The sequence below is a fragment of the Copidosoma floridanum genome, unplaced genomic scaffold, assembly GCF_036245765.1.
Source record: "Copidosoma floridanum isolate Cflo_tuat_1 unplaced genomic scaffold, Cflo_Japanese_pri ptg000007l, whole genome shotgun sequence".
NCBI lineage: Eukaryota > Metazoa > Arthropoda > Insecta > Hymenoptera > Encyrtidae > Copidosoma > Copidosoma floridanum.
Genome location: NW_028321884.1, coordinates 2197688 through 2211139, shown reverse-complemented (window position 1 = coordinate 2211139; position 13452 = coordinate 2197688). Strand labels below are relative to the sequence as shown.

The window sequence follows — 13452 nt, the reverse complement described above, 5'->3', positions numbered from 1 at the left end:
GTTGGTACACGGCTTCATCGGCAGCCGGAACTTGAAGAGGCATCAGCCTCCAGAGAGACCCCCCCTTTCTCCCAATACACCATATACCAAATAGCTCGTTGGCAAACAAACAATCGGGGGATATTCTAATTTTGCGCTTAAGCCCCGAGGGTAGCAAGTTCGCCCAACAACGACACACCCGCGACACGACAAAATACAGTCCACCTCTGCTATGCACGTATATACATATATATGTATCCCTATACTCTGTAATACAGTCCGTCTCCCTCGGCTCGTTCCAATTATCTTGTCCCACTCTCTATCTGTCCCATATGATGAATTATAGACGCCTCGACTCTGTGATGCTCCGTACACATCTGCAATTTTGCGTGGGCACATATATATATACACCGCACTTGCCGAAGCGTGACATCCTTGCTGTACGGCTCCACTGCACGCAAGCCCATCGCGACGTGTGTTATTACGTGTAGGTATGCAAAGGCGGAAGAAGAACGAGAGAGAGAGAGAGACTCGCCCACGAGCTTTTATTTATCGGGGAGCAAAAATTTTGACCCCAATTTTTCTTTTTTGTTGCGTATCTGCTTCCTCCAGGCGTGAAGTGAGTTTACAACTCCGACCGAAGATCACCGGTGAAAAATTGCATCCGCGCCTATACGTATAGCCGCACACTCAATCGATACACACGTAACGTGTTCTTCGCGCGGCCACTATATATAAGCCGATATAATATACGTAGCGCCTGACAGATTTACTGCTTCGGACACTCGATCTTCTTCCTCCTCCTCCTTTGAAAACTTTTTCCCCCCTGCTGTATCATAGGTTTTATATATGTGTATCTACTGTCACACACCGAGTCGAAGGGTATATATTATTCCAGCGGCTTATGTACATTTGCATACTTTGCGGGTCATCTGTTTTGTTCTCCCCCACTTCTTCTTCTTCTTAAAAAAGTGCACCCTGCCTCTTTATATAAATATCCGACCTAGCGTGTGCAAATGATGATGCTCATCATCACCGAGGTATATCGTCGGCATCCTTCACTTAAAATTTTCGTTCTCAATCTTGCCATAGGTATAGTACGTGTAATAATGACACGAAAGAGTCCTCCATTCATTAGGTATCGCTTCAAAAGTGTTGAGTAGTTATAAAACGTATAGTCGAGTCACTGCATTCAAACTAGCGCGCCAGAGATAAAACAGCGAGTCTCTCTCGTCTAGGGGCCAGATGAAAAATTGGAAAATGCTGAAAAGTTACGAGGACAGGCTTACACGAGTACACTGCGGAGGAGGGAACAAAAAAAGCTTATCTCCGCCCACCCACCTTCCTTTTTTTTTTTTCTCCCTCTCGCGAAAGTAGTGCACGCGCATATGCAGAGGACGGGAGTAGAAATTGCATGCGAGAGAGAGAGAAAAGCGTTTCGCAGTTCCGCTCCCGCGCATGATAAAAGGAGTAAATCCTCTTTTCTAAAAAACGAAAAAAAAAAAAAAAAAAAGAAAGATAGAGGCACGAGTGGAGGCTTTATATTCTCTGTGCAAAAAAGGAAAGGGGGGATAACTCGGTGCACGTGAAAAATATGAGGAAAATCACACAGCGCGCCGCAAACGCGATACCGGAGCGAAAGAGAAAGCACACGAGGACCAGTTTCGGATTCGCGTCTTTCTCCGAAATTTATTTCGCCCTTTGGCCGTAGTGTATCCGATGGAGGACTCGTGCAGTAACCGAGAGGGACGAGTTTAAATTTTTTCCATTAGCAAACATCCATTATGTACATATAGAGAGCTTTTTTTCACCCGTACCTTCGACTCTGATCGAGAGAGAGAAAAACAGATTGATAGAACGGTACGTCTTCCCAGAGTCAAGTATCTCAATAGGTTTTCTTCTCGATCTTCTCTTTTTTTAGTAGTGCACATCCATCCACGAATCCGGAGCTTTTTATTTTACAACTCCGAGTGTTGTGCACTTCGTAAGCACTTGGGATTTCCATTGAAAGCACGAAAGTTCAAGTTTTGCCGAGACACGGTATAAGCGCGCGCTATCAAAACTCATTTAGCATTACCTCGGCTTCCCTCAATAACAACAACAACTGGGAAGAAGAAGAAGAAGAGGGGCACAGTTGCGCAGACTGGGTGGGCTTGTTCGCGTTCAGGGATTAGCTCACCATGTCTATAACTGTGCGCAATAATATAAGTGCACACCGGTGCAGCCTCTGTATAATTGAGATACGGCTAGGAAACGATGGTGGCGGTGAAAACTTCCCTGGCAGTAGAGACAATAAAACATAAACATTGTCTTTCTTTCTAATCTCTTTATCAGCACGTGGTGGCTGGCTCCGTGCCAATCGGCTTTCTCCGGCCCCTCCCCCGCGTGTGCTGCCTTCGCCTTCATCTTGAACTCGAGTGGTTGTCGGCGTCATGCTCATTAGCTACGATATTATTTTCCTTTTTTTTTTTTCTCCTTCTTCTTCTTCGTTTAAATTTATACGGAACACGTGTTGGACCGACTCATAGCTTTTCGTTTTGTTTTACTTTCGAATTTTTTGTTATGGCCAACGATTCGATACTTTTTTCTTTTTTTACTCGCGACCAATCAAAATTTTAATTTTTTATACTTACAATTACTAGTTTTCATGAATTTAATATATATATTTGTGTGCTTGATACACCCACTTCACTTCTACAATTTCCCAAGAGCTATTTCAATTATTTCGAAAGAGGAAAAAAAAGAGTTTGTTCTAATAGCCTGATACCGCTATTTTTATTTTTGATTATTTGTTTATTGTTTTGATCCAAATTATGTTGGTGGGTAATCAAAATACAATTTGTGAATCATCTACAGCTTGAAATAAAAAAGTATTGATTGAAAACCACATTTTTTTTTTCACATGGTATAGAGCATGGCATAAAAACCTGTTGAAAGAAAAAGACTATAGTAAGGCGTTTTATTTAATTTTATGTATACCCTAAAATTTGTAATAGTGTGTACAAGTTGTGTATATTTTCCACTCTGAAAACGGTGTAGAGATAACTATTTTACCATGAAATTACCGTATAGGTATAACAAAAGAACAAAGCAAAAGAGAGGTGGTAGTCGTAAATTCAATTTTATTCTCCGAATCATAGAATCCGTGCTTCCGTGACTTGACATTTATGCTCGCCGTTGAAAATAAAAAAAAAAAAGGGGAAAAGAGAGTGAAAAAAGTGGAAGAAGAGGAAAGGGTTGCGGAAGTAGCGATTGCGAGTGCAGAAATAAGAATGGGGTGTATTTTTCGTTGGCCGCACTTCTCGAGGAGCCATTGAAAAATGCCGGGGAATCGCCACCACGTGGTTGGCCGACGGCCAGATCGAGACGCAGTCGCGTAGTAGCTATCCGTTCCTGCGTGTAGCACAGAAGGAAAAAGACAGTAAAGACAAAATTTACGAGAAATGTTTACTTGGGAGAAAAATTATGAATAATTAAATGAAATATGAATTGTGACATTCATAAATCTTAAGAAAAGGAGAGCTAGTTATGCCGTAGCTTGAGAGGGAAAATTGTTGTTTTGTCTGTACCCACTTTGTGCTCTAACAACAATCTTAAACGTCTAGACAATGGTTAAATTTTTTTTAAATTTTATTTATTTCTTAAGGAGGTTTTAGCATATATCTAAAAGCAACTATGTAACTGTATCCGCTGGCAGTTTTTAACTAATTCGTATCATGCTATTTGTCCTGAAAGTATTACTATGAAAAATTGTTATTTCATATAACAATCACATCTGAAAGTGATCAGTCTTGAAAAAATTAATACCAATTTTTTTTTTTTTTTTTTTCAAGTGGTAATTTATTCAGAATCACATTACAAGTCCATAGTTTATTACTTACTGCCATGAACTTCTTCGTTAACTTTTCTCATAAACAATACCAAAAAATTAAGTGCCCTTAGTAAGTTAAAAACTTGTCTTTTCTCAAACGACTTTTTCTCGTGATTTTGGTCATGATCGACCCACTTTTTAAGTAGTGATGTAATTACTTACATCTCACTACAACTCCAAGTTTTATGAAATTCTGCAACTTTTTAATTTACTTGAAATCTTTTAAAAATGTGATAATGAATGTCAATTTTTTTAATTAATTGAAATTTTCCCTTAATAATTTAGGTTGCACATATGAAAAGTCTAAAAAGTATGCATATTAATTTGAAGCGAGTGTTTGAGATTCAATTAATTTGATCCAGTTGTTTGTTTGCCCAGAAATGGACTAATTACTTTTATCGATCGATAAGGTTTTATTTTAATTAAGAGCAGACTGAATCGAACGAATTGAACGAACGTCGAAATCGCCGAACTGAACCGAAGGTTATATTCAGGAGAGATAAAGATAAATTGGTGTATTAGCAATTGTACAGATTATTACTCTTTACTAAATTTAGTTTGATGGTTTTTATCTTAATTTAAAAAATGATTTTATAAATAAACTCTAAAAAATTTGAGAAATATATATCGGTCCATGAAATTTTTTTTTTTTTTTCAACAAAGAAATTTCTGCTCTTGACTAAAGTTTTATTTATGCAAAGAGGGTTACCTATTAAGTATTTTTAAAAAATCTGCCAAAAATGAAATCATTTGAGCTTGTAAATCAAGTCTTGTAGAATCGGAAAATAATGTCAAGATTAATAGCTGCATTTAATCAAAATTTTTCTCAATTTCTGAAAGCACTTTCTGACTCATATTTACTTAAAAATTCAAATCTTTACTCCAAATTTAAAAAGGATCTAAAGAATGTGTCTTTCTGAGCATCTGTAGGTTTTTCTGGCTTATCATGCAGGAACAATAGCACAGCGAACAAAATTTATCAAGTTACGTAACAAATTAAATTTTGATATTATTTTGTACAATCTCAGGAAATAAAACATGATTTTTTTGAAAAAAATGTAATGCACGTGTCTTCTTGTTGGGCGAATTTCTTCCGTGGAGCAACAATATAACCGAAAAAAATGGGTATTTCGCCTTTACACTCTTCCCGGAAACATCAAACACCTCACTCGAGTAATTACCATGATCCGCGATCTCTTGTTTCCCTTCACCCCTCAAATAACAAAATAAATGTAATTGCCATCACTGAAATAATTCAACGTAGCCTCTTGAGAGAACATACACGCATCAATGCGCGACATCACACCGGCAGCACCGGTATAGACAATTGCATGACTAACGAACCAACTTTCGAAATAGCACTAATTTCTCTCGCGCCTTTAATTCATCCCTCCAATTAGTACTTCATATGATTTTACAAGTGTACGTATTTTTATCTGCGTCATCGCGCAAAAGCATCGGTAACAGTATGAACTATTGTTGAGATTTTGATATACTCGGTACATAAACTATGCGCAAAACTATCAACATAAATATCGACAACAATTTTTCTTAACTAACGATTTTCGCTTTCGATCGTAAAATTATATAGACAAAGATAGAATTTGAGCCTCCTCGAGCGAGTAAAATGGCACATTACGTTGTGTTGAAATGACAGCTACAAAAGCACCTTAAACCTCCGATGAATTTACAGGCGTTTTTTTCCTCGCTAGGTTTTACAACGACAAAACATGCAACTGTAAACCTTAGAGCGCGTGCGAGTGTTTGTATACGCGCGTATTATAGACAGGCCCAATAAGGTACGTTGGTCACAAGTTTGATTCGCGTGTGCGCTGTTCGTGACCACTGCGGGACGAATTTGGACGACTGCCCGTGGTCACCGCATCTCCGCCGGCTCGTTGTACTCTGTTGCTTCTTTTCCATACGGCCAACGGGCGCGTAAGTAACCGCCTTCCGTTCCTTTTCTCTATCTCTCTACGGCGACAACGACAGAGGTGGCGATGTATATATATACAAATTCAATTAAAACACGCTTTTGTCGAAGCTTCGGGATTCGATGCGCGAGGTATAGTTCAACCTTACTGCTGTACTATAATTAAAAGCAACGCGCCGGCCGCTGCCGCTGACTATCTTCGAGCGTAAATAAATTACACGCGCCATTCCACCTGTTCATCGTTGTTACCCTCTCCGCTATTTATGTATATGTTTGGTATGCGCGTACATTTGAAAACGCATATGTATGTATATTTGGTTGTGCGTTCGAATCTATGCGCACAATACCATGGAAGACTAATTTTATCGGATACGCACGTTCGAAGGTTATACATAGTTAAGGGATACCAAAATTAGGATTTTCCATCCTGCCGTTGTAGGGAAGAAAATATGCGTTAGTAATGCGACGAGTATCACACTCAACTTGGAAAATTGATAACTACTCGTGTGTTTATAATAATATAATATAATTTTAAAAAAATTGTACACAAGATATGGTTTGTCTTGCATTACTCATCAAAGAATAATCGATTTTTTAACTGAAAGGGTAAGAAAAAGTTGCACTTTTCCGTGGATAAAGCCGTAAAGTGCATTTACATGTATTGGTGCGGGCTGCTGCTCTTCCGTTTCATTTACTTTATTTTTTCTTTTAGTTTAAAATCCAAGCAGCTCGCCACCAACTCTACTGGGTAGAGAAAAAAAAAAAAAAAAAAAATATGTAAGTGCACTCTGGTGTATCCGCCCGGCGTGGCTTTGATTCCCATATTTGCTTCAAGGTTTTCTCTGTCGCCCTGAAACATGAGTAATTGCATTTCAGTTGATAAAATTTACAACTTTTTGTTACGTGTTGCAAATGATAAATTTCATGAAAAAAAGGCGCTTACACATCGATACTCGCGCATATCCATCATAATTTGGAAAAAAAAAAAAAAGATAGAACGTATAGGCACATGTATCCACGCGCTATCGATCATCGCCGTAGTCGTCAGCAATTTACGATTGTAAAATTGAGTTGGGGATAAATTTGCCGACGGACAGCAGCGCAGGCTTAATGGCTCGTCCCGGCAGTTTTGGCAGCCAGATAGCGCCGTCGGATGGCTTTTTGAAAAGTAGAGCAGGAAATTCGATACAACGAGCCGGTCGGCGAGACCAGTGGTTAGCTAGCCGGGGTGAGGGGGGAGGGGGCCTTTCCGAGTCCGAATAGTTATCCTGGGCACGATAGCTGTGTTTTACCAGCTGCACGCCTCCCGCGTCGGACGCGCTGAATCAGTCGGGCCGTGTTTCTGCCGAGCTCGTCGCTTCTCACTTTCTCCCCGTGTGTGGGTGTACGTATGCAATTTCCAGGGTGATTTAAAATCCATAAAAAATTATTAGCCGGGCCACTTTGAGGCAGTTCGTGTCGAATACAACCTTTAATGAAAGTGGCGGAAAATTTGAGCACCACTTTATTATATTTCCATGTTGTTATTGGATAAATTTTCCTCGGATATTTTTTCAAGCACTGTAGGTCCGGTTTTTCATAACTTTTTGGATTATACATCGAAATGTATTAAAATATGATTCTCGTGACACCCGCGTGAATTCCGGTGTTACTTATTACGACGAGGGTTATTGATTAAGTACCTTGAAAATATCGTGTAGAACGAGAAAACATATAATACTCAACTCGGAGAGTAACTCGGTTTTAAATAATTGAGTGCAAATGATGTCGTGTGCCCTGAAACTTTCCGCCGATTCGACCGTCTTTGGCCAATTAAAAGAGGAAAAAGGCGCAAGCTTGGATTAAACTTTCTCAAAGTTCGATTAAAAAGTTGAGGCCGGCTACAACATATATATATATTTCCAAGCACTGAATGATTAACGCGGGAGGGAGAGACGCTGGAAAATTAATCAAGCAAATTCGAAAAGCCGCCCCGTATCCGCTTTGGAAAGACAAGATATACCCACTTACCGCCGTGTTGGGAAGAACAAAAAAATTTATTGGCCAAACGGGCATAAATACCGTACAGCATACATAATATACTTGCCCGTAGCTTTTTATTCCGTGGGGGAAATTGTAATTCACGAGATGGGCCAAAGTTAGCAACCTTCCTTATACTTGAAAGCTCCAAAGAGTCATGTATGCGTACGCTGAGCTATTAAAATTAAAAATGGCGCGCTGGTAACGAAACAGTACACGTCCAAGTTCATCATCGGCTCGAAAATCATCCGATCGCCATTTACAGCTTCGTGAGAAGAAAATCCCCATCCAAACTAAACCGAAACCATTAAAAGCTTCGGCCCCCATGACTGGCTTTTCCTTTTCAGACGCTTGCACAATGGGTATACATATATATATACACGCGTGCGGGGGAGACACCATCTCGTGTAAAGAGCGGGCATAGTTTCCGCGGAGCCCAGCCAGGCTTTTAGTCTGGCCTGTCGTCGCGCTCATTGTCATGAACGTCATATACGCGTGCAAAGACACCGTTGGCTAACACTAACTGCCGCGGGAGGGGGGCACAGTGACAATCTGTGTAAATATTTCAAACGCGCCCTGATGCCACGGTGCTCTCTATGTATAGTGATGTGGGGGGCACACCGGCCTTGTTACCCTCGTCTCTCGTGTTTACGTTTGCTCTGGAATTCACACCCACTTGCATAAGTGCGTGTACGACACCAAGAGCCATGATCGGCCATTATTTCACGCGAACAGGGACGTTTTTTCTTTTTCACGCGCAATACCCAAAACTACTCCTCGTATTCCCATTGTCACCGCGTTGGTATCGCTTCGCGCGGAAGAGATAGTTCCAAATGTAGGTCGGCACACGTACGTACACTCTCTAACCGGGAGTTTCAAACTGGACGTGTACGTGTACAAGTAGGGTTGGGTGCGTTTAAATAAATCGCGAAAAAATTCAAAATTTAAATTAAACTCTCCGGTCGGGACGTCTCTCTCTCTCTCTCTCTCGGCGTTTCCCAGCAGTTGCCGGAAATTCGAGAGAATCGCAAATGAACGACCAATTTCACGCCTCATACGCTTTTTTTTAACATTACCCTCCTCCCACCAGGGATGGGTTTTCCAAGTCTATAGCGCACCCTTGTAGTTATTAAACGTGTGCTTACATTCGTGGGAAAAAGAAAAATGTGCACGACACGTGACGTGTTCTAACCGGTACTGGGGTTAAATTAGTTTCGGGATGCTGCACACAAAGACGCGCGTTTTTGTTATTCAGTATACAACGCGTGAAAAATACACAAAGTTGGTTTGTTCCGTGGGTGGGTGGGTGTGTGCAATGTATGCGCGTACGCGCTGGTATTTCTCTAATTTCAAGGCACATTTCTGACGGCCTCTGAATAACTTTGGGTGGGGCCGTGTCTCGTCAACGTCGTCGTCACGGCTACACCCGCCGAGCGAGAAAATTAAATAATCAGTCGCCAGCGTAAATGTTGTTTTTTTTTACCTCCTCCTCGGCCCGTCACCCGAAAAAAAAAAAAGAAAACAGCATTACTATTCGGTATGTCAGGGAAAAGCCCAAACAAACGAAAGCCGAGAACAATGTTTGGAGAGCACATAAACGCGTGTTATCGCAACAAGGGGTTGCACCTATTTGTGTACCGTTCATGTATATAAATATATGCGATCGATCCATCGACGCAAGCCCTCGCCTATACCTATTTTCGACCGTCCAACTCTACACCACCGTACTTACGATTATATTCACGCTAGCCGTGTCGACGTGACGTGCACACTCTAAAATCAAATGGTCCCTCCTTCCAATGCACGAGAAACGTCTCTCTCCCTTTTATATGCGCTCCGAAAAGCGTTGAGAGCGGAGCTCGTACAGCCGCGGAGATCCTACGAGGTCCTACCCTCTCTGTGTGGATGTAAACTCTATTCCCGTCGGCACGTGGACATTTTATTAATAGAGCCCGCCGCCTTCGCCACACCCTCCAAAATTCCCGTCCCCCACCCCTGCGCCGATCTATCTTTTTTTTTTTTTTTTCCTCCTCCCTTGCACTGCCGTTTTGACGTTTATTTCCTTCCTCCGCGTGTGTTTACGGGTCTCTCGGGGCTACGTCTCCCGCGAATCCGAAAATCTCCGTATCGCGCGATCAATCTTCGCGGCTGAAACCCCCCCTCCCCGGCGCGCCACCTGTTTCGCGATATCTCCGCTAATTATCATAAATTAGCGACACTTGTTTGCGGGCGCGCAAAATTTACCTCTCAGGATTTCCGGACGAGTGCTGCTCTCTGCCCCGGGGAGGGGGGGCTTTTTCGGGAAAAGGGCTCTTTGGAGCGCGCGACAACTCTCGCACTTTGAGCCTCGTGATTTACGTCACCAAGAGACCTTTCCTTTTTTTTTTTTTCTTTTTCTTTTTCAACGCGAGTATTTCCTGCTGCAATATACGTAGATAAGGGCACGGCGTATATCTTTTAATTCATCCGATGGAGAAAGGAGACTCATGAAAGCCGAACCTTTTGTTTGTTTCAGAACCACGAGTACAGCGGATACGGCGAGGAGCCCCGGCGTAAAAGGTGAGCCAACCACACACACACACATATATATATACATATACACGTCGAGCTTGTGTCATTTTATATTCATGAGCCGACGACGAAGACGAAGGAAAGTAATTGTCTCCCCCCCTCCCTAGTTTGAAATCGAGGCGAAAACAATGGATTATTCCTCGCAGGGAATGTAGACAAGACTCCGCTTCTCTTGGTCCCCGGCTTGATCGTCGTGGTCGTCGACGTCGTCCCAAATCGCGCGCGCACTTGATGCTCGGCTTAACTTCTTATTATTAGACTTGGCCAAAGTGCTGCGACCAGCACTCCCTTTGGTGAACTTCGACTGCCTACCACCGCTGCTATACTTGCAATGATGGTCGGGCGAGGAGAGAACAAGCGCCGTGTTTCAATTAATTTCCCTACTTTCTCCGGAATCTTTTTTTTTTTTTTTTTTTTTTTTTTCGTTTCACAAAAGCTTTACTTTCGTTCCCCTGCACGACATTGTTTTACTTATCCCAAGTAGAATCTTTCCCTCTACGAACAGTCCAGTGCCGTTACGTCATCTCCCGAATAATAGTGATCGGTTGATAAGCTGCCGGAGTTACCGCGTAGCGATGCCGAGTGCCCAATGTTCTATTTACGTTTACTATTACTGCTACACGAGATAACAGGCCCCCATCCCCTATTATTGTGTACGAGGATAATACACTGTCATGGTAATCGGTAATCGTTATCGTAGTCGAAATAACGACGCTCCACTGATAAATTTACGTTAATCGTTTTGTGGATGCATGAACTTTATCGGTAATGATGTAATGCCATTAGCGATATAAATAGAACAACAGGTGCTCGCCGGGTTTTTTTTTGTAATTACAAGAAAACGTGAGCTTGGTCACATGATATAATTATATTATCATGTTTTCGTTTACTTTATTTATTTTTGTTTTTTTCAGGGAAGACAACAACAAGCCAAACCACGTGCTACTGTTTACCGTCATAAATCCAGTGTACCCGATCACTGTGGTGAGTCGAACATCATTGATTTTACAAGTACACTTTAGCTATGTAGTATAACAATTTTATGTTTACGCAACAAACTACACGCGTCGACAAAAATGAAGTAAACACGCGTCTTCGAAACGCTCGATCTCTTTCGATGAATTATTGGTATTTGCGTTGCAATCTCGTAAACGCCGGTAGCCTCGCCAAGTGGCGAAATTGAATTTACATTACTAGTACAAATAATCAAAGCGTGTTTATTCACATTATCTTCTTTTTCGCGGTCCAAATACTCCAGCTATAGTAAGCAGAGATAATTCATTGACGGCGATGCACGAAGTGAAAACTAACACTGTGTTGTACAATCCAATGTTATGGTTCAACGCGGTTGCACAACGTATTCACTTAAAAATATATTACTTATTTGTTGTAAGCATTCCAGAGGGGGCAAAAAAAAAACAATCACATGACTTGGCTAATCCGGTTGAATATAGTTGATAAAATGGCGATTCGATTAAAGACTCTAGCAAAATGATGCATTTTTCTCAAGATAATCACAGATTGGATTAGCAACAAATATCTTTAAAATCCGCTCCACAGTCCGTCTTTGATTTCGCCGGAGATAAGCTTCTTCTCCTTTTTAATATTTTAAAAGCCGAAAAGTCGATATCTTTTTTCTCGAAAGAATGAAAATAAGAGGGAAAAAAAGAACGAGGGGGGAGGGGGTGGCAAGACGTATCCCTCCGAATCGCTATCTTCCACCGCGCACGGAAGAGGGGGGGTGGTGGATCCTGAAAGGAATCGATAACAGCCCAGAGCCACTTTTTCGAGGCACACATATCTGCATGCACAAAGCGAAAGAAAATCCCTTGTTCACCGAGAGCAGATTCCTCCCTAAAAAGATCTCGTCGAATATTGGTGCTGCAATCGAGCCTTATCTCTCCCGGAGCAGCTGTTCTTCCTCTCTCTCTCTCTCCCGTGCTTACGTGATGCATGTGTGATCAAGTGCGCCTTAAACCCACTCGCTTCCCAAACCTTTTTCTCCCCTTACCTCGGCTGACGTGTGCGCGCTCTCTGGCTGTTTGGTCGTCAGAGCACTGTTCCGCCACAGTTCCGCTGCTGTTTAAATATAGATCCAAGCGGCTATACCAACTATATATATGTACACATATAGGCACCGAGAGAGTATGAGAGAGCACGCGAGCTTGTACCGAGACGCGCTCTACATATATGCGCGGTTGTACATCAGGGGAGAAACAAAACAACAACAACAAAAAGGAAAAGTAAGAGAAAAGAAGCAACACAACGACGCATGGCTTGACGGCTAAACCTTTTATGTGCTCGCGAACAATTGTCTATACATGTATACGTACACGTGACACTCGCGCCATACCTATAGTAGCCATATAGCGGATGAATAAAAAAAAGCGGGGCAAACTCGGCTGTTGTGCGATTCTGCTGCACCAATTTACTCTCAGTTTTTGTTTTTTTCGAGGCTTTACTTTCTTCACGATGCCTATATATAGACTGCACCAACGATCATAAGGTGTACGCCCGCGAAAGGGGAGCAAAGTGCACTGGCACAGATTCCTTTCTTCCTTCTCATCTCCCTCGCGGTGCTGGCAGTAGGGGGGAAAGAAAGAAATCACGCGGCTTTTTGAAAAATTGCTCTTTCTCCTCCTACGATCCCCCCCCCCCCCCCCGAAGAGGAGAAAATCTATATACCTATTCCATCGGAAGGATCCGCGAGTCGTTTTCAATATATACCTCCGAGGGAGCGCAGTAAAAAAGCTCCTACTCCAATAACGATCCCAAATTAGATTGTACCCCCGAGAGGACGCGCATCCCTTTTCAAATATGCCCGCATCAATGCACGTGCACGTGTATACATGTACGTGGCATAATCACAGAAGAAGAAGAAGAAGTAGCAGTAAAGGATCGTAAGTACCGATTACACTTGCACGCCGGGGGTTGTAAGCGGCTAAAAATACAGAGGGGGATAAATGCAGCGAGCAGTATATATGTTATATACGTATACCATTTGCACACACAAGAGAGAGCGCGGAGCACAAACATATGCGTGATATACTTATATTTTATGGTTGGCGTTGCACGGGAA

General features: G+C 42.0%; 1 protein-coding gene across 4 annotated transcripts in view; it reads left to right on the top strand.

Annotated features, from left to right (window-relative positions):
* Positions 1-13452, top strand: part of sm (heterogeneous nuclear ribonucleoprotein L) — a 40445-nt gene that overhangs the window by 7967 nt on the left and 19026 nt on the right. For all 4 annotated transcript variants that reach the window (XM_089588964.1, XM_089588963.1, XM_089588962.1 and 1 more), the window contains exons 2-3: positions 10318-10361; positions 11288-11357. In XM_089588964.1, the coding sequence (XP_089445090.1) occupies positions 10318-10361; positions 11288-11357 (114 nt within the window). The remainder of the gene's footprint in view (positions 1-10317; positions 10362-11287; positions 11358-13452) is intronic.